Source organism: Acanthochromis polyacanthus, chromosome 14, assembly GCF_021347895.1.
Source record: "Acanthochromis polyacanthus isolate Apoly-LR-REF ecotype Palm Island chromosome 14, KAUST_Apoly_ChrSc, whole genome shotgun sequence".
In the NCBI taxonomy this organism is placed as follows: domain Eukaryota; kingdom Metazoa; phylum Chordata; class Actinopteri; family Pomacentridae; genus Acanthochromis; species Acanthochromis polyacanthus.
In genome coordinates, this window is record NC_067126.1 from 35,371,238 (window position 1) to 35,397,211 (window position 25,974).

At 39.0% G+C, this 25,974-nt stretch overlaps 2 protein-coding genes and 2 non-coding genes across 11 annotated transcripts in view; 2 read left to right on the plus strand and 2 right to left on the minus strand.

Annotated features, from left to right (window-relative positions):
- Positions 1–11,216, minus strand: part of LOC110962839 (CD209 antigen-like protein E) — a 46,529-nt gene extending 35,313 nt beyond the window's left edge. For 6 of the 8 annotated variants that reach the window (XM_051959243.1, XM_051959244.1, XM_051959241.1 and 3 more), the window contains exons 1-3: positions 11,030–11,216; positions 10,839–10,937; positions 9,903–10,070 (exon numbers count right to left, since the gene is read on the minus strand). In XM_051959243.1, coding sequence (XP_051815203.1) covers positions 9,903–10,070; positions 10,839–10,937; positions 11,030–11,099 — 337 coding nt within the window. In that variant the 5' untranslated portion in view covers positions 11,100–11,216. Of the gene's footprint in view, positions 1–851; positions 951–6,297; positions 6,656–7,701; positions 7,806–9,283; positions 9,427–9,902; positions 10,071–10,838; positions 10,938–11,029 lie in introns of those variants that run through there. The other 2 variants (XM_051959242.1, XM_051959240.1) reach the window with 2 other exon arrangements.
- Positions 11,217–11,933: 717 nt separating this feature from the next.
- Positions 11,934–20,080, minus strand: dhrs12 (dehydrogenase/reductase (SDR family) member 12). Its single transcript, XM_022210895.2, has 10 exons — positions 19,836–20,080; positions 17,578–17,711; positions 16,328–16,410; positions 15,254–15,346; positions 15,079–15,160; positions 14,268–14,329; positions 14,020–14,124; positions 13,844–13,934; positions 13,303–13,440; positions 11,934–12,270 (listed from the first exon to the last, which is right to left on the minus strand). The coding sequence occupies exons 1-10, from the start codon at positions 19,889–19,891 to the stop codon at positions 12,158–12,160; spliced, it is 957 nt and encodes a 318-aa protein (XP_022066587.2). The 5' UTR covers positions 19,892–20,080; the 3' UTR covers positions 11,934–12,157.
- A 259-nt stretch (positions 20,081–20,339) lies between these two features.
- On the plus strand, positions 20,340–20,448 carry trnal-caa (transfer RNA leucine (anticodon CAA)). The gene is made up of 2 exons: positions 20,340–20,377; positions 20,403–20,448. It is a non-coding gene; the product is annotated as a tRNA-Leu (tRNA).
- Positions 20,449–21,048: 600 nt separating this feature from the next.
- trnal-caa (transfer RNA leucine (anticodon CAA)) lies at positions 21,049–21,158 on the plus strand. Its single transcript has 2 exons — positions 21,049–21,086; positions 21,113–21,158. It is a non-coding gene; the product is annotated as a tRNA-Leu (tRNA).
- Positions 21,159–25,974: the final 4,816 nt, after the last annotated feature.

A 25,974-nucleotide genomic window follows, 5' to 3' on the forward strand; every position in this document is an offset into this window, starting at 1 on the left:
CAGTCCTAAATCTAAATATTCTCACATTTTGTGTACATAAGCTCAATTAATCTGATTTCTGTAGAGAACAGAAACAAACTTGATTCATTCTACTGTTCTGACCTGAGTTATTGCCATAAAATTCATCTGAGCTCCTCTATTAAAGATTGACATGAATTAAACCAGTTTAAATGTGGTGGGAGGCATGAAACCAAGGCAGACTTTACAAAACAAGTAAGAAATACCTGAACCCAAGTGTCGCTGTGTTAAAACTGTAGTTTTACAGCATCATAGCACAAAGTAGCGAAGCTGTAATGAGTAAAAAGTAAGAAGTCCGCTTATCATATAGCGCCTTCATCAAAATATTTCCTGTTTATGTAAAAAAAAAAAAAAAAAAACATTAAACCTGCATTTGAATCAGTATTTTTTTCATTCCTGTGGGAATTTTTTTGAAATGGTTCTGACAAGTGATTAAAAGAAAACTAGTATTTACAGTCACAGGGAAGGTAGGCGTCTTTCAGAGCAGAATAAGGTTCCTGAAAATCATAAATCTACATTAATGTTAAACCTGCTTCTTCAATAAAAAGATTAAAAGCTCGTTTATGTATTTGGCTCTGAAAAGAAAGTATTGAGCAACACCTAATGATTCAGCAAATACATGTCTGTATGTCCAAGAAAAGAAACTTTCATTTTCCAGTCAATAGGGAACAACTGCTGCTGAATTCTTAGTATTCCAAAATGTTTAAATTGTGTGTGAGAGCTCAGAAGAATCTGATTCTGAATTCCATGCAAAGCGCAGCACCAAAAGTTTTATTCTGCACATATTTAGACAGGTGAGTGTTATAAAGTTAACTCATTAGAACCAGACTCACAGTGGACACCGAGGACGATGAGTCCAAGCAGCAGGAAAACACTCAGCAGCCCCAAACAGAGAATAACTGAATGAAAACTCCTCTGAGAACTCCTTGGACCTTAACAAGGAAATAAACCAATTATCTGTACAGCAGTAAATGACAGATAATAATGGATAATCTATTTAGCCTCTTTGTCACTTCATTCTTACCTGTTTGATTCCTAGAACGTAGTGGGACGTCAGGTTTAGCAGGTTCAATATTGGCATAAATTTCCTCCATTGCTGGTCAGGATGCTGATTGTTCCTCAGATGATCAGTTCTGTAGCACAGACTGCAGTGAATGTGAAATGTGATCGTTTTCAATTTCTAAAGTTCTGCGGAAGTCACAAGTTTCAGAAGTGATGAATATAGTTTGCAGAAGAATAATCAACCACTGAAACTGGATTTTTTGTTTGTTCTGTGGCTGTTTGCTTCATAGTTCTCTATTAGCTATTTTGAACAAGATTTCTGTATAGCTGCTTATTTGGAGAATATTTTAATGGACTATTGACTTAAAATCACCTCCAAACAAGAGTAAATGATCAGCCTCATTAGCATCACATCCTCATATGGTCCAAATCTCATGTTTCTGCCTCCAAGTGACTCAGATCATCCGTCTATCCATTATTTATACACCACTTTGACTTTGTTTAAACCTGACTTACAGTCTGTAAAACCAAATCAGATTTTATTTTAAATATCAGATCTGGACATCTTGCAAGACAGTCTGATGTCTTCAGTCTGTGAATGTCTCACTTCTCACAGGTAAAAAAAAAATGAACACAGAACAGCAACAGGGTTCAACTGAAAGATTAAAAGTTTTACATGTGTTTAATCCAAAGCTTCTATTCAAACCAAACCTCAAAATATGACTGTAATAATCTTATAATAATGAACTTATAATAGCATCAGTCCTTCACACACCACAACTTTGATTCCTCATGAAGACGACACACGGTCTGGGTGTTATTAGACCTTGGTGTTGACGCTGGTCACAACAGAATCACACACCAGAACAAAATAGTCGAAAACATTAACAGTCAGATCTATTATGTGCTCTGATTAACACACTGGTTTGTGATGGTCACAGTACAAATACAGTTCATCCAAGTACTAATGACATTTTGCGACAACAATGTTTATTCAATGATCCACTTTCAGCAAATTTGTTTAGGTGCTGAATTTTAAGGCTGTGTGTGAATGACAGCACTTCTGGAAATACTTAATATAAAAGCCTGAAGTTCTCACAGTTATTTCTTTAGATATCTGACCTTCAAATACACATGATCTTCAAACAAATAATGCAGCAACATTATGGTAGTTTTTCACAGATCCACTGCAGAGACAAGGTACATGACAGATCATTCCAAAGAGTGTTTTCAGAATTTCTGATAGTTGCACAGTCTTCTTCACCATGTATTCCTCCATCATTGTTCGGCTCGTTTGTGTTCCAGTAGCTGGAAGGTCAGTAAACAAAAAGAATTATTACACTGTTTATCTTTGACAAAGGAATCAGAATTGGATCAGATTGGTGTCTGATGTGTGAATAGCCTTCTTCTATAATGATAACACGTCAGATATGATGTGAATGGTTCGAGCGGTTTGTGATTCCATGTTAATATCGATGCTATGCTAAAGTGAAGACTTACCTCTGAGTCAGAGGAATTCCATCCACCCACATCCAGGTCCCTTCTGTTTGGATGTCATTCAACCCAATCCAAGTTGGTTTGTTGGTGAACGTAGAGAGAAACGTCTGTTCAACATGAAGAAAATTACATTTTAGCTCTTAATCGCAATACAGTATGAGCAGTTTACCAGTTTTCTATGAACACATCACAATGCAACTGCTCTGATTAAAACTAACAATTCAAAAACAGCTGCAAGCAATGATAAGGGGACCAATCAGCTCAACAGGGTCCAGTTGCCATGGCAACTTAACATATTAATATTCTGTAAATGTCAATAGAAAATATGCATTTCTCCTTGTTGGAATGTTGTTGTGGTCTTGTTGTAAGGTTGGAGTTGCTTTGATGAATGAACAAAGTTTTGCAAATCAAAAATCTAGACCAAGTTTTGTCAGGCTTGGACTAAAGATCTGTCATGCCCCCCCGCCTCTCCTGCTCTGCACTCAGTCTGATTGTGGCTGCGGAGAAGCACGGCTGCTCTCAATCAATAATCACAGCAGTATAAAGCCTGGCTCTCCCCACGGCTCCAACGCTGGGCCATTGTTTACGGTTCCCCATCACGCTTACCTCACCGTTTGGATTCCGTCAGCCCCTGGAATTCCTCTCCAGCTCCGTTCACCTTCCCTCACCCCAGAACCCTCATCTGCTCGTCACCCCACCTCCGGGCTGCACACCCCTTTCGTCGTCTCCTGGTCTGCCTGCTCCTCTGTCTCCGCCACTTCCCCGCCACCGGCTCCCTCAGCTCTGCCTCTGCCCTATCTTCTAACCCTCCCCGGACATTCCGTGAGTCACCTCTCCCCGTCTTGAGTTTTAGTTTAGCCCCCACCACGGCCCCGCGCCATCGCCTTTAGTTTGTTTAGTTCCCTGTTTGGTTTATTCTCTGTGCCTCCCTTATGGAGTGCCTTTCTATTTGTTTACAATAAACTCCTTACTAGTTCACCCGCCTGCCTGCCGCCTGCTGCTTGGGTTCACTCCGCCGCCCCCTAACAAGATCAGCAGGACCAATGGTGGTGAAGATGGGAAAGAACTGTGGCCGGTCAAAAAACTGTCAATAGGGCGGATAACGGAATATAGCAGAAACTGATCTATTAAACCGTTCAACGCCTCAGGCAGGGGAGGCAGGACTTGGACAGACTATGTAGCTGAGGAGGAGAACTGCAGACTGAGGACACTGTCAAGAAGTGGAAGTTGAATGGAAACACTCTTTCAACCACGTTAACACGTATTCTGCTGAAGAGGCAGTAACCACGTTAACACGTATTCTGCTGAGGAGGCAGTGAATGAAGACTTGGGGGAAGCCCATATCCATGGTAGAGGTCACTGTGGTGGCCAAGAAAGTCATCAGTGGGAAAGCACGAGGTGTGGATGAGATTCATTCAAGACTCGGAGGACTCTGGACATTGTTGGACTGCCTTTACTGACATGCCTCTTCAGCGGTCATCTGGGACAGTCAGTGTGAAGTGGCAGTTGCGGGGTGGTGGTTTCTATTTTAGAAAATGGGAAGTGCTCCGGTTACTTTGCTTAAGTAAAGAGGAATTGCTTTCCTCTCTTGTAAAGTTTACTCCAGGGTGCCGGAAAGGGAGACTCGGCCGGTCGTCAAACTTTAGATTCAGGATTGAATCTGGCCCTGCAAGGGATGGATGGATGGACAATGAATATCTATGCAGCATCTCGTTTTCTCTGGAAGAAAAATCAAATGATTCTCATTACTGACCAATATGTGCATGTATTTATTTATTTGACATGAGTGTTAGAAGAACTGTTTCATCCACGTTAATGATGTGACCGCCACATTAACGGGATTATTGGTGTTATTCATGTTTTCCTGTATCTCATATTAGAGTTCAGTCTTTCACTGATGGTTTAAAATATAAATAGGAGACATTTTTGGACCAGAAAGTTAGACCACTTGAAGCTATAAATCTAATTTTTAGGTGGTAATGTTGGAGCACATGTACCTCTGTTTGGTAAAATGTTCCAGCGGTTGGAAGCATCGATGCTAAAATCAGCTTCACCAGTTTTCAAGCATAACCTGGCAGCAACCAAACTGATGCTCACTGGGATTTTTAAAAGGTTTGTCAGGTTCGCTTCATATTTGTATCACTAGATGGAATCGGTGACATTTGAAATGTGTTTTTGTTGGACAGAGTAAGAAAGACTTCTTCATAAGATTAATATTAGGTATATAGTGAATTTAGTGAATTGTGCTGGACATTATAGAGTTTGCTGACATGAGCCTTGAAAGCTTTACAAGTTTATTCTCAGTGGAACACAAAGAAAGACAAATTATTTTGATCATATCCCTAAAGTGGCTCCACAGCTGACAGTCTCTATGACCATCTATCCACATTTATAAACTGAAGTTTTATTTCTCTAGTGTTATTTTTTGATTCTTAAAGGAAGCAGAAGTGATTTTTTTGTTTTTACCAGAGTTAGAAAGATTTTTCCTCATAATAGACAAAAAGAAGAAGACATGGAATTATGTTGTAAACAAATTAAACAAACCAGAATATGTTTTATATTTTAGATTTTTTAAAGTTGCCGCCCTTTGCTTTGATTACTGCTTTGAACACTCCTGACATTCTCTGGATGAGCTTCATGAGGTAGAACCTGAAATGGTTCTCCAACAGTTTTGAAGGAGTTCCAGAGATGCTGAGCACTTGTTGACCCTTTTACCTTCACTCTGCATCTATGTCCTTTTGTTTCTTGGCCCAAACAAATCTCTTCTGCTTGTTGATTTCCTTACTAGTGGTTTCTCGGGGTATCTGTATAGCTCAATGGGTTAGGCAGGCGAACCATGTGTAGGGGCTGGTCTCTGACGCAGCGGCCGGGTTCGATTCCCGCTCATGACCCTCTGCTGCGTGTCTTCCCCCAATACTTCTCCCCATTTCCTATCTCTCCTGTCCAATAAAACCCAGAAAAGGCTGAAAAAATAATATCAAAAAAAAGTAGTGGTTTCTGAGCTGCTATTAAAGGCCTGATTGGTTCAGTCTCCTCTGAGATGTGTCTGCTATTAGAACTCTGTGTGGCGTTTATCTGGGCTCTAATCTGAGCTGCTGTTAACCTGCCATTTCTGAGACTGGAGACTCAGATGAACTTCTCAGCAGCAGAGATGACTCTTGGTCTCCCTTTCATCACAGTGTTTGATGGTTTTTGTGACTGCACTTGAGGATTCATTCAAAATTCTTGGAATATTCCAGATTAACTGACCTTCATGTCTTTAATGATGGACTGTCGTTTCTCTTTACTAGGTTCAGTGGTTCTTGCCGAACCATGGATTACTGTATATATTCAGTATATGCAAGTTCTGAAATCGAAACTGGTTTTCACACAGTTTCTATAATGATTTCAACAAGAGGAAGTACAACTTTTAACACCTTCTGATTTTGTGTTATCTCTTCTTAACATGCCGAATGACTAAAGGATGAGAAACTTTCTCACACCTATGTGGTCTCTTACTTAACTTGAGTGTTATTCATCAGCTTTTTCACGTTTTTACAAACTGTTTTTGCTTCTCTAAAAGCTTACTGCATCTCAGATCAGCTGATATGACAGAAAGAATTTGCTACATTAAGCTAGAATTTCACAGATGTCATTTTAAATATCTATGGTTTAGGATAAAAATATTTCAAGCAAATTAGACCAGTTCAAGCAGAAGGCGCCTACTGGTTGGAGATTCAGTCGGAAAATGAAAAAACATTACTCTGAACATTTCATCCAGGAAATGGATGTACAATTTTTTTTATTAATATCTTTATACAGCATCTTTAGAAAAATGAAAATGTTGGCATTGGAAAAACAGCTGCGTTATGAGCTGTAGATGTATTTCACAGTTTGCATACATTTAGCTACAGCCACATACTGAAGCTATGGGATGAAATATAACAATTTGAGCTGAAACTGTAAAGCATTTAAATATATGACCTTCAAACAAACAATGAAGCAACATTACGGTAGTTTCTCACAGATCCACTGCAGAGACGCCGTACACGAAATATCATTCCATCTGGCCTTCTCATTATTTCTCAAATGTGCACAGTCCTCTTCACCATAATCTTTGCTTCCTCCGTCATTGTCAGGCTGGTTTTCTCCCCAGTAGCTGGCAGGTCAGTAAAAAACACAATTATTAGACTGTTTATCTTTGACAAAGGAATCAGAACAGAACACATGCAAGCAAGAACAGATGGTTTTAATGGGTACATGAAACATATTGTTTCCCAATATTTTTATGCTAACAATGACTATGTATGTTTAAAAAATCTGCTTTGGATGATCAATCCACTGACAATTATGACCCAACACTGCAGCTCTTTTACCATTAAATACTTGCAAGATGACAGCATGTCAGATATGATGCCAATTTGCTCAGATGTTTGGAGTTTGGGCCTCCATGTCACGGAAACACAAATGACTTCATCCATTAATGAATGTAAGTTCGAGCCTAGCCGCGCTAGACAACCCACGGCAACGAATTTAATTCTCTGCCAGGGTGGGTCTAGTTACCCTCCATAAGGCTCGAGGTTGGATTCTCCTAAATCTGGCCGGACCAATCACCATGAAGTGTAGAGTCAGAAGGCGGACGTAACGAAGTGACGACAGAGGCGCGACGATTCTGACAGAAACAACCGGCGCACAATAAACAGTTATCTTTTGACTCGGCTTTGGCCACAGCCCTTAAAGATTTGAAGCTAAAATTCAACTTGAAAGATAAACAAAGGACGGCACTGAAGTGTTTCATTGAGAAGAAAGACGTATTTGGACTTATGCCGACGGGATATGGCAAATCCTTAATATACCAGTTTCCTCCGCTGGTTGGGAAGCTAATGGGACTTAGCCACAATCTGCCGGTGCTCTCGGAACTCCGTCAGCCTATTCGTTGCGCTGATTGGTTGTATACCTACCCAATTGCTGCAGAGTGATTTGATAGACAACCTTTTAGCCCGCCTCCCTCCCTGTCGAGCATTCCTAGACCCTTGTGTCTTAAGAGCTGGGTCTCGCGCGGCTAGGCTATGTAAGTTCACCAATGAGGCTATTTCTGTCGTGACTGAGAATTACCTGCTGTCAGTTCAACAACAGATCAGTTGTACTCATACAGAACTATAGTTGTGTATTTTAACATCAATGTGAACCAAAGTGAAGTCTTACCTCTGAGTCAGAGGAGTTCCATCCACCCACATCCAGGTTCCTTCTGTTTGTCTGTCATTCAACCCAATCCAAGTGTGTCCCTTTTTCAACGTAGAGAGAAACGTCTGTTCGATGTGAAGAAAAACATGTTTTAGCTCCTAATTACAATACAGGGTGACCCAAAAGTTTGGAAACAAATGAAAAATCTATAATCCAAATAATACCGGGCTTTGCAAAAGTTCTGTTACACTCGGTTTCATGATCTTTAGAGACGTTTACATGTCGGAGTGAAAAATTCCATTAAATAAACTGAAAATTCTACCTTGTAGGCAAGTGTCCTTGATACAAATTTTTTTCTCCGGTGAAGTTGTATCAAGATGGAAGTCAAAAGAGTTGAGATATCTGCTCTCCTTTGTGCTGAACATCAGTCGCGGAGAGGCTAAAGAATGGTGAAGATCTTTCAGGTCTTCACCATTCTTGAAAGATCACTGAAAGATCTTCACCATTCTTCAGCCTCTCCGCGATTCTGTGAACGGTCATCCGGCTGATGTTCAGCTGCTTGGTTCTGTCAGACTTGTTGTGGCCAGCATGAAGGAGAGCAGATATCTCAACTCTTTTGACTTCCATCTTGATACAACTTCACCGGAGAAAAAAATTGTATTAAGGACACCTGCCTATAAGGTAGAACTTTCAGTTTATTTAATGGAATTTTTCACTCCGACATGTAAACGTCTCTAAAGATCATGAAACCGTGTAACAGAACTTTTGCAAAGCCCGGTATATGCTATTTCAATAAATCAGTACCACAGATATGTTCAGAAGAGTGTCAGATTAGTGTAAAACAAACATATTTCGACATGTTCATGTTTGTTTCTTATACAAAGACGTGAACGTTTCCACCACCTGGTTACACTGGTATCTTCTGGAATGTACCTTCATTCATACTTATGAAGGTTCCTCAAACTGGCCAGTAAATGTTGCCTCGTAGTACTTTTGGATGTTTAAAAAAATTAAAACTGTCAGATACTTTACCATCAAGAGTTTTGAAATCTGACACTGATGGCCTGCATTTTGAAGTTATGCTCCAACATACCTGGACCTTATGGTTCTATTAATTATCTTCCGAGTTATTGCACTCGGCAAATACTATGCTTTTAAGTTATTTTATTATGGTATCACAAAAATGGGTAAAATAAGAGTGAATTCATGCACCCCCAACTGAAATAGACACTGCAGTTAAACTTTGTTTCCAAACTTATGTGTCACCCTGTACAGTGTGTGCAGTTTACTAAAGGTGTGGCTGTAAGCACCAAGGAAAAGGATGTTTTTGCTTGTTGAAGTCGTCCATAGGGGGTCAAATGCACTTTGGGGAAAACTCAGCCAGTTCAAAAAACAGAAAAACAGTTACTGAGATATTGGGAAAAGATTGGGCCGTCAAAGAAATAAAATCCATTACAGCTGAAATGAGCACCGTGGGATGCTTTGAACATGTCAGAAGGGAACAAGACAATATTTTCTTTCAAACTGCTGTAACGTGATCGACATAGAGGATTTAGAACAGGATGAAGTTTCATGTTCATTTGCAAACACACTAACTCTGTACCTGTTCTTCATCGCTGTTTATCACCACCAGATCTGCTCCTCGCTCTTCACAGTCCTTCCTACCTTCATCCCAGGAACCGGACTTTTCAGAGAGGAGATAACAGGAACAACTGAACATGCTCCATCCTGCAGGACAGGTTTTATCTGGAAGAAATATCAAAGAAGAGGCATCACCGATCAGTATGTTCATGCTTTTATCCATGTATGTCCATAACTAGCTCAGTCAGTTCTTGTAATTTCCTTTAGCGCTATGAATAGTAACTCTCCATGCTGGTTAGCCTTTAGTCCTGTCACCTAGATGTGTCTATAATTAGAGTCTCGTGTGTTTTCCCCAGTACAATTTGTTGCAAGACACTCACAGAGAGGTCCATAGCATATTATCTCGCAATGATTTGTAAAAGTTCTACTCAATCAGTGAAGTGTGAACCCAAAAGAATCTGATTTTGACGCTGGGTGTCTTGCTCACTGATTTTCTGGCTATAAAACACACAATAAGGAAATCTTAATAACAGATGGAAGGATTTTGCCTTTTCCAGACCTATGAATCTATGAACTTTATAATCTAAGTGGAGAGTAACAGGTAGACGTTTCTATCTTCTATCAGGCAGGGAAGGACTCACTCTGTTTGGACAAAGTCTGAAGTCTGTCCCGTTCTTTGGTCATTTCAGTGAGGCTGGCATTCAGTTGGTCTCTCTCTTCTGTCATGAAGGAAAGTTGATCATTGCTGGCCTGCAGACGCTCAGTCAGGTTTTGTTTGATGGAGGATAAATCTGCAGCCGAGTCACGGTCTGAAATAAATCAAAGTCCATGTACAGAAACACAAAAACCTTCTTCTTTCGTACTAATAATGATCCTCTATTTCAGTCCAAAGTCTAATCTTTTTCACATTTTGCCAGAGGGTGTGAAGTGATTTTCACAAATTAAGTAAAATGCATGTCTGTGATCCTTAAATTTTGGGGAGCATGAATGACCAGGACACAAATATGATCTGATGTCAGTACAAACCATACACAAACTTGATAAATCTTATTGCTAATTTACTTTATTTCAATAAAATCCATCTTAGCTCCTCTGTGATTATTAATGATTGATAAAAATGAAACCAGTTTGAATGTTGGGAATGCAGCTTAGAAATACCTGAACTCCAAGGTTGAAGTGTAACTGTGTTCTAACTGTAGTTTTACAGCATCACTGGGTTAAACTAGTGCAGCTGTTATTAAAAAGAAAAGTCCACAAACTGTTGGAACATCTTGTCAAGAAACTGTCCCTGTACTTCTACTTTCCAAAAATTATTTTGTTGATTTTACTTTTGTAGTAAAAATAGCACTTATTGATGTTTCTCCATGCATGACATCGTTTTACTGTAAATAGGGAACAATTACTGTCATGTTCTCAGTGTCTTAAAATTATTTCTGTTTGAATCGTTGCGATTTGTGCTTGTTTGGTTTGTCAGATCTGATTCTGAATTCCATTCAAAACACTGCATCAAAAGTTTTCCTCTGCTCATATTTAGACAGGTGAGTGTTATAAAGTTAACTCATTAGAATCAGACTCACAGTGGACACCGAGGACGATGAGTCCAAGCAGCAGGAAAACACTCAGCAGCCCCAAACAGAGAATAACTGAATGAAAACTCCTCTGAGAACTCCTTGGACCTTAACAAGGAAATAAACCAATTATCTGTACAGCAGTAAATGACAGATAATAATGGATATTCTATTTAGAATCTCTGTCACTTCATTCTTACCTGTTTGATTCCTGAAAAGTTTTGGGTCGGCAGCTTTGGGAGGTTTCATGTTGGCATAAATTTCTTCCATTGCTCGTAAGTTTGCTGATTATTCCTCAGATCATCAGGTCTGTAGCACAGACTGCAGTGAGTGTGAAACGTGGGCGTTTTCAATTCCTCAAGTTCTGAGGAAGTCACAAGTTTCAGAGGTGATGAACTATCAACCACTGAAACAGAATTGTTTGCCCTGTGGCTGTATAATGGCAGTGACGTGGAAAGACACATCCTCTGTGGTTCACAGTTCTCTAGCTGCTTTCTTTAATTAGATGAAATGTAGAACTGCTTTTTTACTGATCAGCTGCATTCACATTACATCCTCAAATGGTCCAATTCAAATAGTTTCACATTAAAGTGACTGAGATGTAATTTTTATTGTAAGTGTGAAGAAACCAAATCAGACTTTTTTTTTTTTTATGTGACCTTCAGTCTCACTGGTCTGATCTCTGGCTGGCACATCTGAACGTCTCACTTCTCACAGGTCTGGAAGTAAACAAGGAGAACAGCAACAGGGTTCAATCAAGAGACAAAAAGTTTAAAGATCTTTTATTCCAACCAAACCTACACAACCCCCCAAATTCATGTTATTATGTGAAGAGCCATGAGATGACCAGTCACTCTGTGAAAGAACCTTTTTTGAGATCCGTTTTATTAGAGCTTGGACTTCATCATTGTCTGCAATGACAATAGAGGAATCTGAATCTATAAAGTGCTGAATAGAGGTTGTTGCCAACATAACAGTCTGCTAGTTAGTTAGCTAGCTATCTAATAATTATATATTATAATTATCTAATAAGTAAAGTTTAATCAGACCTGAACCTGGATACAAACTCAGTCCTGGGATTCAGTACAAAAAACCAAACACACACAAAATTAATCTGTTTAATCATTTTTACACAAATTAATACACATAAAATACTTGATAAGTAGATTAAGCAATGTTTGATGTTGGCTATAAATAATATAGAGTTGGTATTTAAAGGCTGACTGTGAGGTATCAGTAGAAAGCATCTTCACTGGATCAAACTGGATTCTGTAAACATTCATAGTCATTAGTCAGGAGTGTTCTTTGGTTTTCAGTTTACAGAAATATTAAGGTTTGAACTTTTGGGCGAACTCCTCCAGGACAGCCAGAAGCTTCTCCTCCTCCTGAGGCGAGGACCGAGACGAGGCGAGGGGAAGGTGAGTCGCCACGGCTTTACGATCTGAAAGAAACGAGGAAGCCATGAACATGAGAGACATTCAGAGAGTAGACTACAGAAAACCAGGAAAAGCTATGAACTGTCCTCCTGAGTCACTCATAATTCTGTCAGATGAACATGACACTAAATGTTATTATATGTGGGATGTAGCTTCTGTTCAAACATGACTTACTTCTGGGTTTTATTGTTGTATTGTTTTTACTCCACTACATTTATTTGCTGCGTACTTTGATTTAGATTAAAAAAAAACTTATTGGGATATAAATTTGGTAAAATTAGATCCACTTCAACAACAAGAAATCCTAATCAACCCTCCTGTTGTCCTCATTTACGGGCAGCAGAAAATATTGTTCCTTCGTCTGAAAAGAAATCCATAAATTTAGCAAAAAAATTCCTCAAATTTGTAAAAATTTGCAAAATCTTCAGGAAGAAAATTCTAAAAATTTCTCAAATGTTTCCCTTAACACTTTATTTTTAAAAAATCCCCAAACTTGGCAAGAAATAAAAACTTAAAAAATTGTACATATTTTCAAAAAATGTATAAAAATCTTCCAAAAAAATCATAAAAATATCTGAAGTGATTACATATGTATCAGTAAAACTTCTAATATCTTCTTTAAGGATATTCATATAAATTGATTTTAAATCCTTTTTTTTTTTTTTGGTGAATGTTCTTAAACATTTTAAACATTTCTTGTTTTTCCACCAAAAAATGTTCAAAGATTTCCCAAAAATGTTGAAAATGTGGACATCAGAAGTTTCACTGTGAATTTTTAATTTTTTTCCACATTTTCAAACTTTAATCTGGGACAATTTTGACCCGCAGGATGACACAAGGGTTAAATAGAGCATTTTCGCCAGTACTGCATCATTTAACAGAGGTAATATCTTCAACAAAAGAGGCTAAAATCCATCACAGATCTCCAGAGTTTGACCCTCGACACCTGATCTCATTTCTGTATCATCGGTTTAGGCTTTGACTCCTCCATCTGGGAGAAAAACACTGAAAAGAGGTTTCAGAGAGCAGTTTCTGACCCTGGAAGAAGAGTCCGCTGGGCTGCTTGGCGGCGGCTGGAGACACGGCGATCCACAGCACCGTGTCGGCCCCCATGGCCTGCGTCCTCAGCTTCCCCTGCATCTTAGCGTGGAACGACGGCATGGACGACTGGACGGCTGCAGAGGAAGACAGGTAGAGAAAACCTTTAATGAATATAGTGTCGTAGTGTACAGATAAACCTATTTATGGTTCAGACTGTTTATATTCTTCAGACCAGGGGTGTCCAGCATGGAGGCCAAAACCGGCCCTCCAGAGGGTCCAATCCGGCCCTCAAAGTGTAAAAATTCCAAAGAAAACATTACCCACAGATTGTAAATTAGTAAAACTATAAATTTATGAATAAAACAACTTGTCATGGTCTAGAAATTATTTTAAATTTGCCTGGAATTTTTACACTTTACAAAGTCGGCCGCATGTTTGACACCCCTGGTTTAGGCTTTAATTAGTTTCAAACAGTCTTGAAATAGATGTATAAATACAGACAGATGTGCTGTGGTGTAGCTTTTCTCCTCGGCTCACCTGGAGTGTCGGCCCAGCCGGGATGCATGGAGGAGAAGTGGATCTCTTTGTGCTGAGCAGCCCACCTCTCTGTCAGAATCACCTGCTGCCTCTGTACGCAGAGAGAAACACTAAAGTATATTAACAAACATGCTGTGTTACTACTAAAATGCAGATCTCTATGTGTTTTATTTTACTTTATTCTGAGCGTAGGCCATGGTGCCGTCAAACGTCCCCTTCTCGGACTGGAGGTCGTCCACGTTCAGCTTCTGTGTGAGCATACCGCCCGACGACACCGTGACCTGGAGGGGAAAACGGCAGCAGATGTTTGGAATAATGCAAAATAAAGGTGTGCATTTGTCCCGTTCTGCAGATGTGAAAGTGAAATCATCTTTTAGTCTCCCAGCGTTTTCATGATTTCTGATTATTTTTCTGAGGCTCTCACCACTCTGGGTCCCTCAGCCTTCTTCAGAGCAGGAATCAGGGCAGTAGTCAGGATGTATGTACCTAAAAATAAAGACAAAAACAGAAATCAGTTCAGCAGCGCGTGAAGTACCAAAAGCCCAACCTCTAATCTGACTTTCTGATTATTTTCTTGTACCCTTCCTGACTTATCTATTAGGTTTTTAATGCACTCCTTTAGCAAAGGCAACAGTTAGCAGAAAGCATTTTATTTTATTAAATGGAGAAATGTGTTCCCCCTCAGCAGAGTGATTCATTAAATATTAAATATGCGTACTAATATAATAAACAGGATTAAGGCTGGGCAACTTTAACTAACAGAGAGCAACTTTTATTCACGTATACGACCGTTCAAAAGTTTGGAGTCACTTAGAAATGTCCTTATTTTTGAAAGAAAAGCAGTTATTTTCCAATGAAGACAACATTAAATGAATGATAAATCCAGTCTAGACATTGCTAATGTGTTAAATGACTATTGTAGCTGGAAACGTGATTTTTAATGGAATATCTCCATAGGGGTACAGAGGAACATTTCCAGCAACCATCACTCCTGTGTGCTAATGCTACATTGTGTTAGCTAATGGTGCTGAAAGGCTCATTGATGATTAGAAAACCCTTGTCCAGTTATGTTAGCACATGGATAAAAGTGTGAGTTTCCAAGGAAAACATGGAATTATCTGGGTGACCCCAAACTTTTGAACGGTAGTGTGCATCAAGTATGATAAAAGGTATCTAAAGATCTGGAAACCGCTTCTCACTGAAACTATCTTTTAAAAAACGTTCCTTTTTCTTACCGAGTGTATTTGTGGCGAAGTTCTTCTCCAAACCTTCGTCCGTTAACTCTCTCTGGTTGACCATGCAGCCTGCGTTGTTGATCTGGAGGAAGGACGTGTGATTAAACTACAATAAAACCCGTGACTGTGTATTATATGTTATATTGTACAGATGAAATATCTCGTTTCTGCTCACCAGCACATGGATCGTGTTGTTCTGTGAGAAGCTCTGAGCAAACTCCCAAACCTGTCTGGCACTCGACATGTCGACGATGTGGACGTGGACGTTCTGGGAAGAGAACAGAAGAAAATGTGGTTTTACTTGTTACAGCACCAGGTCTGTGTGCATGTTGTGAGTCTGCCTCTTCGTACAGATGTTTAACCGTTGCAGTGAATTTGTGCATCTGGAATCCACACTTCTGTCATCTGAGAGAATTTTTCCTCATTTCGGATGCGTTTTGTCACTGGTCTGGGAGATGAACAGAGGTTTTGCTGCTAGGTGCTGCTAGTTTTGCATATTTTTAACAGTAATTAATTTGTGATTTATTGTATTTTGACCTTTTGGTTCCTTCACAGAGCGAGTCAGACTGAGGCAGAGGGAACTTTCTGGTGACTTTATCAATAATTCTCATTTTAAATCTTAAAATCTAAATATTTCTGCAAACAGTAACTTGCATTTGTGATTAATCAAATTATTATTTCTTCAGTTATTAATTCATTAAGCCTAGAACATACTGCATGAACCAGCATTTACTGTTATTTGACAGCTTTTTTTGGCATGTTTCTTTTCAGATATATTTGTAATTTGTTCATTTATTTGTACCATTTTTATTGATAAAATTCATGTAAGAACACGGCCGATTTATGAAACTGTTCTAGGACTGAATCTGAGAAAATATTTTATTTTCACAAGAATTTCAAGAGCAAATGTGAAGATTTTCTAATCTAAAAATGACTTTAAGACAGATGCGATGCAGAGGAAGTGATTTTAGACATTTTAAGAATGAAAGGAGTCTTATATTTATATAGTTTAATATTTACACAGCAGACTTGAGAGCTGCATGTCGATATTTCTATGAGAACAAGAGAACTTTAAGTTTGTGTCCGCAGGCTGAATATTTATTTCACCCACAGATCGTCATCTGTCCACTGCTGACCTTCTGATCAGAAGTTTCGACTCAGGAACCAAACAAGGAAAGCTCCTTTAACAGGTATAATAAAGAGTTAAAACTCTCCTTCTCAGGCAGATAAACAGAGAAAATAAACTCACCTGATTTTTACTCAGTTCCACTATTTCATTTCTGGCTGCTTCTGCTCGGTCTTTGTTCCGACACACCATGTGAACGGTTCCTCCTGCAGGAATGAAAACGCATCAGAGGACCAGCCAGGATTCACTTTTCACGTCTTCCCTTAAATACTGCAATATGGTGTTTAAAACTGCAGTTCAAAGTGTTTTAAATGCACATATGAAGGAGAAAAATGCAAACACAAAGTGCTTTAAATATGAAAGCAATAAAACAGATGAAAGACAAAAGAAGATGTGTTAATAGATCATAAAACATTCTGGACTAAGGTTAAACTACACAGGCTGGATATCATTTCAAGGTGGTCTATTAAATGCATCCAAACAACATGATAAGTAACTCTATAACTTCTATAACTCCACCTTTTCCTCCTGCTTTACTGCTGTCCTTGACCCGACCAGATAACAGTGCTGCTTACTAATTCCAGATGTGAACAGTACCAGATGTTCCAGAGGTTAAAGGGATGGTCTGCTTTCTTTGATGTGGGGTTGTTTAAGGTCCTGAAGCAACAGTTAATGTTTTATGTTCAGTAGTTTACCGTCAGCAGAGCCTCTGTATGGACATGCAGATATGAGGGCTGAAGCAGTAAACTGTTGATGATGACATCAGCAGCTCCTGGGATAAAGGCTTACCTCGTACCTTATAAAATACATATAGATTGTGTTAGGGGTATGCTGTTGTTGGGATTTTATAATCATTTTGTTTTCCAATCACACAATCCTTCATGGTGGGAAACTGTAGAAGTTCTAACACTCACCAGACAGTAGTTTTACCTGTCCGAGCTGCTGCTGAGTTATTTCATGACTGTTCTGTGTTAAAGTGTTTCTAATCTAATCTGTTAAAACACAAAGGTCACACAAAAATGTAAAAAAACAACCAAAACACTAATCAGGGAAGGCGACAGCAGACCTCCAGCTCCTGTTCTCTCTGAAGTAAAATAACAGTTTTTATCAACAGAGAGTATAGAGCGATCAGATGGGACCAAATGTAGACTAAAAACCACCTTAAGGGGCTAAAAATAATGCTGCTGCTGCAGACCCCGTCTACTCCGGGGATGTAAACTACGTCATACAATCTCACTTCAAACAAACCAGACTATCTCATCTTCCTGCTGCACTGAAGCACAACCAAACGGCTTCGTTCGTACATTCAGCATATCACACTGTAATACCTTGTAGCCTGTAAAAACAGACCCATACATGAACTAAACTCTCACCTCTGTTGGCGATCTCCTGCGCTGTGGTTTTTCCTATCCCGCTGTTGGCTCCAGTCACCATGAAGGACCGTCCACTGAGGTTCACCTCCAGATCTGCAGCAGAAAAATGCTTCGCTGCAGCTTCATAACCGCTTCTGTTCACATCAGAGAACATTAGAATCAGTCCACTACATTATGATATATGATGTTACCACATGTACTGATGGAATACAATATATACATGGCTGTTTTCTTCTGGTTTATGACTGTAATCAAACAGCACAACCACAGAAAATCATCTGAATTTACCTCAGATGCTCCAGTGATTGGACCCTACACTCTATCATCAACAATGACCTGTATAGGAATCAATGTGTTTTTATGACAATCATTTCATATGATTGTTTGTTTCATATTTTTGTCCACACAAGAATGATTTCATGTTTGAAATCTGTTTATTTTTCACTTCATAACAGATTTTGAACATTTTGATAATTGAAAAAGAAGAATATTACACAGAACATCGACAGAGGAATGCCAGCATCCATTTTGCTGACATTTTTCCACTCTTTTCCACGACTTTAAAAGTATAAAAGGTAACTTTAAATGTAAATGGCTTGTATCAAAAACATGTTTTTAAAAACTTTTCATCACAAAGATATTGAAAGAAATCGACCTCAGCGGAACATTTTAGACCCCAAATGGTTAAAAAAACATTTAACTCTTTTAATAGTTTTTCAAGCAGAAACAACAAACATTTGCTTGTTTCAGCTTTTCTCAAATCTGAAATTTTTTTGAGCTGCTCGATTAAATCAGGCAATCTGAGAACATTACTTTGGGCAGTGGGATATTATAAGAGACATTTTTCATTATTTTCTGACATTAAACAGACTAAATTATTAGTTGAGCTCCTGCTGTTTACAATCACATGCCTACAGGTGGCAGTGTTGGTTATAGTGGTTCACTTTTTCCAGATTTGTACTCATTTTCATCATGTGCGGCTGTATTAACAAAAAATGGCTTAAAGTATGCTTTTTCAGGTTTGGCTGTGGAATATAATTCTTGCACTCAGTGACTTTAAATTAAATAATACTGGTTTACAGGTGTATATAAAGGAGCAACAAGGACATTTATCAGTGTAGATGAGCTGAAAAACATTACATCGCTTTATGGGTTAAAGTTTACTTTATGATTAAAACTACTTTAATTGTGAACCCTGTCGCCTTATTTCATACGGCAGTAATATACATTCACGTATCTCGGTATTACCGACTTTTATCAATTTATTTGAGTATAATTTGATTCTTCTTTGACTAACTCTCATTTTAGTTGTTTATTTCTTAAATAGCTGCAGTAACATGTGGGCTTTAATTCTCAGATTACATATTTTATTTCTCACTGATGCAGAGTTTTATTTTCCTCTCTGTGTTCCAATAGTGGTGAACTTTTCCGTGACACTGTGTTATATCAGACTACATTTAGTCACACAATCAGAGAACTTCAACTATGAATCACTAACTATTTTCAGGGTTGAATAATCAGATTGAGTAATTCTCTGAATAAAAAACACCCATCCAGCTCCTTAAATTGTTCATAAACTGTTCTATTTTCTGGTTTCTTTCCTCCTCTATGACAGCAAATTGAATATCTTTGGACTGTGGGCTAAACAGGGCGTTGGAGGACATCATCCTGGGTGTGGGGAAACACTGATCGACATTTTCATCCATTATTTTCTGACATTAACTAAAATGAATAAAGAAAATAGTCGACATGAAAATAATTGCTAGCGACAGACCTAATAGAGCATTTTCCTCCTCCTTATTTTATAATTACCTCAAACTGTAACAGAACACATCCAGGTCCACTGAAAATCAATCAGTTAATCCATAATTATTATTCTGACCAAAAAAATGTAATTTCATAAATTAATGACCATTTAAGTCACAGATCAAGTAAAAGATGGAAATATTTACAGCCTCCTGCTCCATACTCTACATTTTTGTCTGTTTTCTAGCTTTGTGAATGTCATAGCATTAAATTTAAGCTACTGATTAGTTAGAAACTACTTTTCATGTTATGTACAGGTTGTACAAACGCCTAAGTAACAGGTAGTTGAATGAAATACTGCATATCATACAATAATAATAATTTAAACTAGTAAAGCAGCACGTGTGGGTTCACCTTGAATGCTGTCAGTCCATGAGGAGGATCGACCCTAAAAACTACCAGAGCTCTGTTCAGCTGCTTTACTGCTCATTAGAAATAATAATCTGACTTACTTCGTGTACTCCTGCAGACCTTTAACGAACCAAACGGCGTTTCTGTAGAAAGACATTTTACTGCATACGAAGCTTTGTTTTCTTAGTGTTGTAATAAGCTGAAGAATGAACGCAGCTCAGGGTTTTTGTGTTGTAACTGACTGTGTTGTAAGCTGCAGATAACTGGGTGTGTTATGCTGTTCACTGTGTAAGTTTCATAAGAATCTCTGAAGGCTGTTGTGCAGTCAACTGGGTGGGGACTGACGTGGTTGGTAACCCGGAAGTAAACATGAAAGCTGATCCTTAGCGCCCCTGGAGGACAGCTTTGGTTAAACTGTTACGGATAAACCGCTGTAAGTCTATATTTAAACGTTTAAACGGAACAAGAAAAGGTTGAAATAGATATTCAAAACAGTGGGAAACATAAATAATGCATCCTTGTGAATATTCCGGAGTTAGTAGTAAATAGAGGCATGTATAAACATATAAGTTCTTATTCTGTTGTTTCTGCCGCCCTCTGTAGTTGTCAGGATGGCCGAGTGGTCTAAGGCGCCAGACTCAAGGTAACTCCTTCCTGTGAACAGGGACTTCTGGTCTCCGAATGGAGGCGTGGGTTCGAATCCCACTTCTGACAATGACTTTTGTTGTTATTGTGTCTGACATGTCTTTCACTTTTATCGCAACCAGGACTAAAAGCAGCTGCTAGCTTAAGACTAAAATTAGCCGCCAAGTTAAAAGGCTGAAAGCGGCGTTTCCATGGTAACAGCAACAAAAACAGAGGAGAGCCACAGACTGCAGGATGTAGATTAAGTAGAGGTAAAGATAAAGAAATGCAGATCTGTAATTATTAATGATACATTGGGTCAATCTAGTGGGCCTGGGATCGTTCTGCATGGAGTTTGCATGTTCTCCCTGTGCATGTGTGGGTTTACTCTGGGCGCTCCGGCTTCCTCCCACAGTCCAAAAATATGCTGAAGTTAATTGATAACTAAATTGCCGTAGGTGTGAATGTGTGTGTTTGTCTGTGACAGACTGGCGACCTGTCCGGGGTGTCCCCTGCCTTCGCCCGAGTCAGCTGAAATAGGCTCCAGCCCAGTAGTTATCTCTACAACACGGAAAAAGTTATAAACCGTTATACAAAAGTTGTGTTTCCTTGAAAATCAACACAAATCGCCAGCATTTGCATTCGTTAGCAGCAGTCAAACAGCCTACTAGCCGGCCACAGAGCGCAGTTGTCAGGATGGCCGAGCGGTCTAAGGCGCCAGACTCAAGGTGATAAACCTTCCTGAAAATGGGACTTCTGGTCTCCGAATGGAGGCGTGGGTTCGAATCCCACTTCTGACAATGAATTTTTTTGTATGCCCTACTGATCTGTTACGTTGTCTTGTAGAGTAAAATCGGCATTTAAAAGATGCTTTTGGCAGTCGTATTAATGTGAATATATTTTAAAAACGAAACCCTGCTGTTATGTTGCAGGTCAAATTGAACCATTTTAAAGTAAAAACAAATAAATAAATCTTAATGGTATTTTTGTTATGAAACTTCTGCTTGGCTTAATAAATGTAATCAACATATAAAATGGTTCATTTCACATATTTGTGTTTAAATAAAGTTTGCTTTTGATACAAATCCTCAGGACTAATTTGTGTTGATTTGAAGTCTGTGGGTTCACTTATTAACATCACTTCATTAAAAAAATGTAAAATAATTTTAAAAAATTGAATGTGATGTAAAATTATTGTATTTAATATGTAGACCTTTCCAATATATAATACACTAAATGTAACATAGTTTTTTAAAATGAAAAACGAGTGAATTATCCTCATTGAACCATGATCTATGAGAGGTTTAGAACACCACTGCACTAGGTATTGATTGAAATGGTAAGTAATGGGGTTGACAATGAGATATAATTCAATTCAATTCAATTTTATTCATAAAGCGCCAATTTCAGGTCAAATTGTCTCAAGACACTTTACAGAACCCATATGTCTGAACCCCCGGAGCAAATCCTAAGGTGACAGTGGCAAGAAAAACACACTTTTAACAGGAAGAAAGCTAGATGATACATGAAAAGTACAAGCTAACATTGAAATTGATTCATAGTTCACTGTTATACAGTGAACTATGAATGTATGGCTACCTATAGGATTAACACACGGGTGTGTATGACGTCGCGCATGCGCAAATGGGGAGTTGATCGGATAGTAGCAGGACAAAGCAACTCCACATGGAAGACTGTAAACAGTAACGTTAGGTAGTCTTTTAGGGAGTGCATTACAGGAAGCAGTAGGTGTTTTAATGAATTATTTGAGGGTAACGGGATTAGGAAATAGGATATAGTTTTTTTTGTTTGTTTGTTTGTTTTTTCTGACCATCTCTTGACTCACACTCCAGTCCGGTAGGTGGCGGTAAATGCACCTAATAGTTGGGTGCCAACCACCAATAAAAAGAACGAAAGAAAGAAAGACGAAAGACCGTAAACAGTAGGTCAGGCGATTAGAGCCCTTTTCAAAATAATCATCATCAGCCGGAGTTTTGCCGATTAAACGCCGATATATTCTTAGTTTCTCATAAAACAGTAAATGCTGTTGAATGACGTCCTTGCGCCGTTTGTCTAATCCATGGAGCTCTGACTCCATTCAACCCCCAGTAAGGTAAAGGAGGAAGCTACATCCAGGAAACATTACAGGAGTGGACTGAGTCAACAGGTACGTTTAGAAGCACTCTGTGAAATTAACAATGACTCATCATGTCTCCCGTTTCAGTTTAACTGTCTTTGCCATGTGTCATGATGACAGTCATGCTTTTCATTTATGTTGCTAAAGTTGTGCTAACCTAGCTTAAGTTACTCCCTGGCTGTTTATGTTAGCAATAACCTAGCATAGCCAGTATGTAACTGCGTGTTGAGGAGAATTTAAGGAGGAGGATGTGAATGCAGAGGACGAGGAGGTTTATTCAGTAAAATGATAAACATTACTGTCTGTCTGCAGCAACCATCATGATGTCAATCTTAGTTTTAGTGTGAGAACATACTAGAACGTTACCCAGACTGGAACAACAGCTCACTGTGTGCTGTTATGGAGGGAGGAACATCAGTGTCAGGCTCTGGAAAACTAGTCAACTTTACTCAGAAAGAACATTTAAAAACAATAACAGTTGAACAAAAGTGCTGTAAAATTAAAACAAGAGCTTATAAGACACAATGAAACCCAACGACCAAACAACAAATCAGAATAAAAAGACAAGATAAAAAGATTGCTGGGTTCTGCTGAAGCCTTCAGTGTTTGAACATCCAACTTCTCCACGATGAATGTTCTCACTTTACACACTAGATGTCAGTGTTTTACCAGGGTTCTATAGAATGGTTCTGTATGAACATCCAAGGACACAATGTGAACACAGCTTTTACAGAGGGGATGTGTAATTTGTGTTAACAGGTTGCTGTGGGCTCATGCTGGGAATTAAATTACTGTCATTTGGTCAGCGTGTTTGTTTTTTTGTGTCTTATGGAGTTCTGTTTCGATTGTTAAAATCTTGTCTTTAAGCATTTTTTCTAATTCTAAATAAAGTTGGCTAGTTTTTTCAAAGTTCTGTCTCCAGTAAAGCAGCATGGTTTACTGATGAGGACAGAAAAAGCTTACAGGTACTAACCAGGCCCGACCCTGCTTGGTTCAGGGCGTGTTCAGGGTGGTGTGTCCGTAAGCAAAGAAATTACTGACAAACTATTCATGGAAACAAGCTGTAATATTTCCTTTAAATTCCTTGTAATTTATGACTGGCTTCATTAACATCTAAACAAATCTGTGAAAAGAACAAATAGGATTGAATCAAACACTAGATAAACACGCTGAATGTGCACGAATCAACAGCACTACGTTTCCCACAATCCCACTTCACTTCCAGGTGGAAACGCTCCTGTTTCAATCAGCTGTGGTTCAGAAACCCCTGAGTAGAACCTGGATATCCGGTCACAGTTTAAATGCCTGAGCGACCTGCAGACTTTTACTGATCTGATTTTAAGTATCTCTGTTCTGCAGAATTTGAGCAACAAAAGTACAAAAATTGCATGTTGGGTTGAATTTAGGTTCTTTATTGCTCCTCTAAGTACATCAGAGTCCAGACCTGCAGCAGAGAGACGATTCAGGACCAGAACTTTAAAATCTCCAGCTCATCTCCAAACCAACATGGCTTTGCTTCGTACTGCAGCGTCTCTGCAAAACCAAACCATGAACTTTATGTGCCACATTTTCTTGTATTTTGTCCTTTAATAGTCTGCAGATGTCACCACGGAAACATGGCTTTTAATTCTGGATTAAACTGTTTTTAGGAAATACACATCCAAAAAAAAGACTTTTAGATGAGCTAAACAAAAGCCTATTTTTTTTAATTAATTTTTTCCCCCAGGGTTAAAATAAGCCAGCATTTATTTTTATGCAACAGACAAATCTAAGAGCAAAATTGAGTGTCTGAACATTACAGAGCAGTTCCCTGAGCGGGCCTGGGTGAAGTGTGGTCACTAAAGTACAGGATAAATGTATAAAAAGTCCTTTTAAATGCGGTTAATTTCCATAAAATCTAATTGCCACATAATAAACTGTGTCAAATAAAAATCCAGCTCAGAAACAGATCAGGTGAGTTTAACAAGAGGCCTAAAAGCAGGAGAATCCAAAACTTCACTGACTGGACTCCTGTGATAACAACTAGACCTTTAGTCTTTAGTATTTCCATTTCTTTTCCCCTCTGACTTGTAAATCTGGTGGTTAAATGTCTGATCAAACTCAGAATGAAATGTTATATTTCCTATTACATCGTACACTTCCATTCCAGTCTTATTTCAGTCGTAACAGGCTGATATCTGTTTTCTATCCAGCTCGGCATTTCCTCTCATCTCATTTTCTTCTCTAACCCAGAACATCCTTCAGGGTATTAAAGTTATGTCTCTTCTGTTCTAAAACCAGTTTAAAATCGTTTGGAGGCTCCTTCTGACCATTTCTCCTGTTCCCATGGTCCGTGCTCGTCAGAGGGTTCACGCCCCTCCGTCCTCCAGCAGACCCGGTGTCCACAAACAAGACCCGGGGTCCACTCAATTTGTCTGGACAAATGTGGGGATTTGGGGCCTCGGTGGAGCTTTGCAGGATGAGTGCTAATTGTTTGTGTGCCAAGTAACTCCCTCAGTCCGTCCATTCAGCCCGGCTTTGTGTGGTTTGTCTTGAACGTGACACATCCAAGAACTGGCAGTGGAATCCAGCTCATTTCTAGTCTTCTTTTACAATTAATCTGTCTTTTGCAGCATTTCTCAATTTTTTTTCTTGCAGTCAGATGTAAAAATCTCATTTTTCTTTGACCAAACATACAGTTTTGTAAGTCTTGCGTCATGTTTCTCCTCCAGGGTCACGGTGAGAGGATGGATGGATGGGGGGGGGGCAGATGGGGGCGGTATGTGCGAGCCTCCCCTCCTCGTACCTCCACCTCCCGGGTCAACAATGAGCCGAGGTCGCAGAGCAGCAGCACAAGTGGCTGCAACAATGTGAGAGAGAGTCTGCAGCCCGGCGTCACCTCAGGGCCTCGGCTGGCATGCTGATCAGAGGATTAGGCCTCCGAGTCAAGAGCAGGAAGGCATGCAGGGAACACGAGGTACACGCCAGTTTCACACCAAGTCACACAAGCACACGTGAAGACCACACACTGGCTGCATCACCGGCAGCCGGCCAGCAGAGGGCACCACAGAGCTGCACCATTTACACCAGGGATCATTTACATAACAGCATTTTAACCCTCCTGTTGTCCTGTGGGTCAAATTCACCCGTTTTAACGTTTGAAAATGTGGAGGAAAAAAAATCCCAGTGAAACTTCTGATGTCCACATTTTCAACATCTTTGGGAAATTTTTTTGGTGAGGATAAAAAGAAATGTTAAAAATGTTTCTTAAGAAAAAAAAAATCAACCAAAAATCCAGTGAATTTCGCTGCATGTTGGTTGATTTATTTTTTTGTGAATCTTCTTAAAGAAAATATTTGAAGTTTTACTGATATATATGGAATCATTTTAGATATTTTTAGGATTTTTTTGGAAGGCTTTTACTCATTTTTTGAAAATATTTAAAATACTTTTCTTGACAAATTTGGGCATTTTTAAAAACGAAACTTTTAAGTGGAACT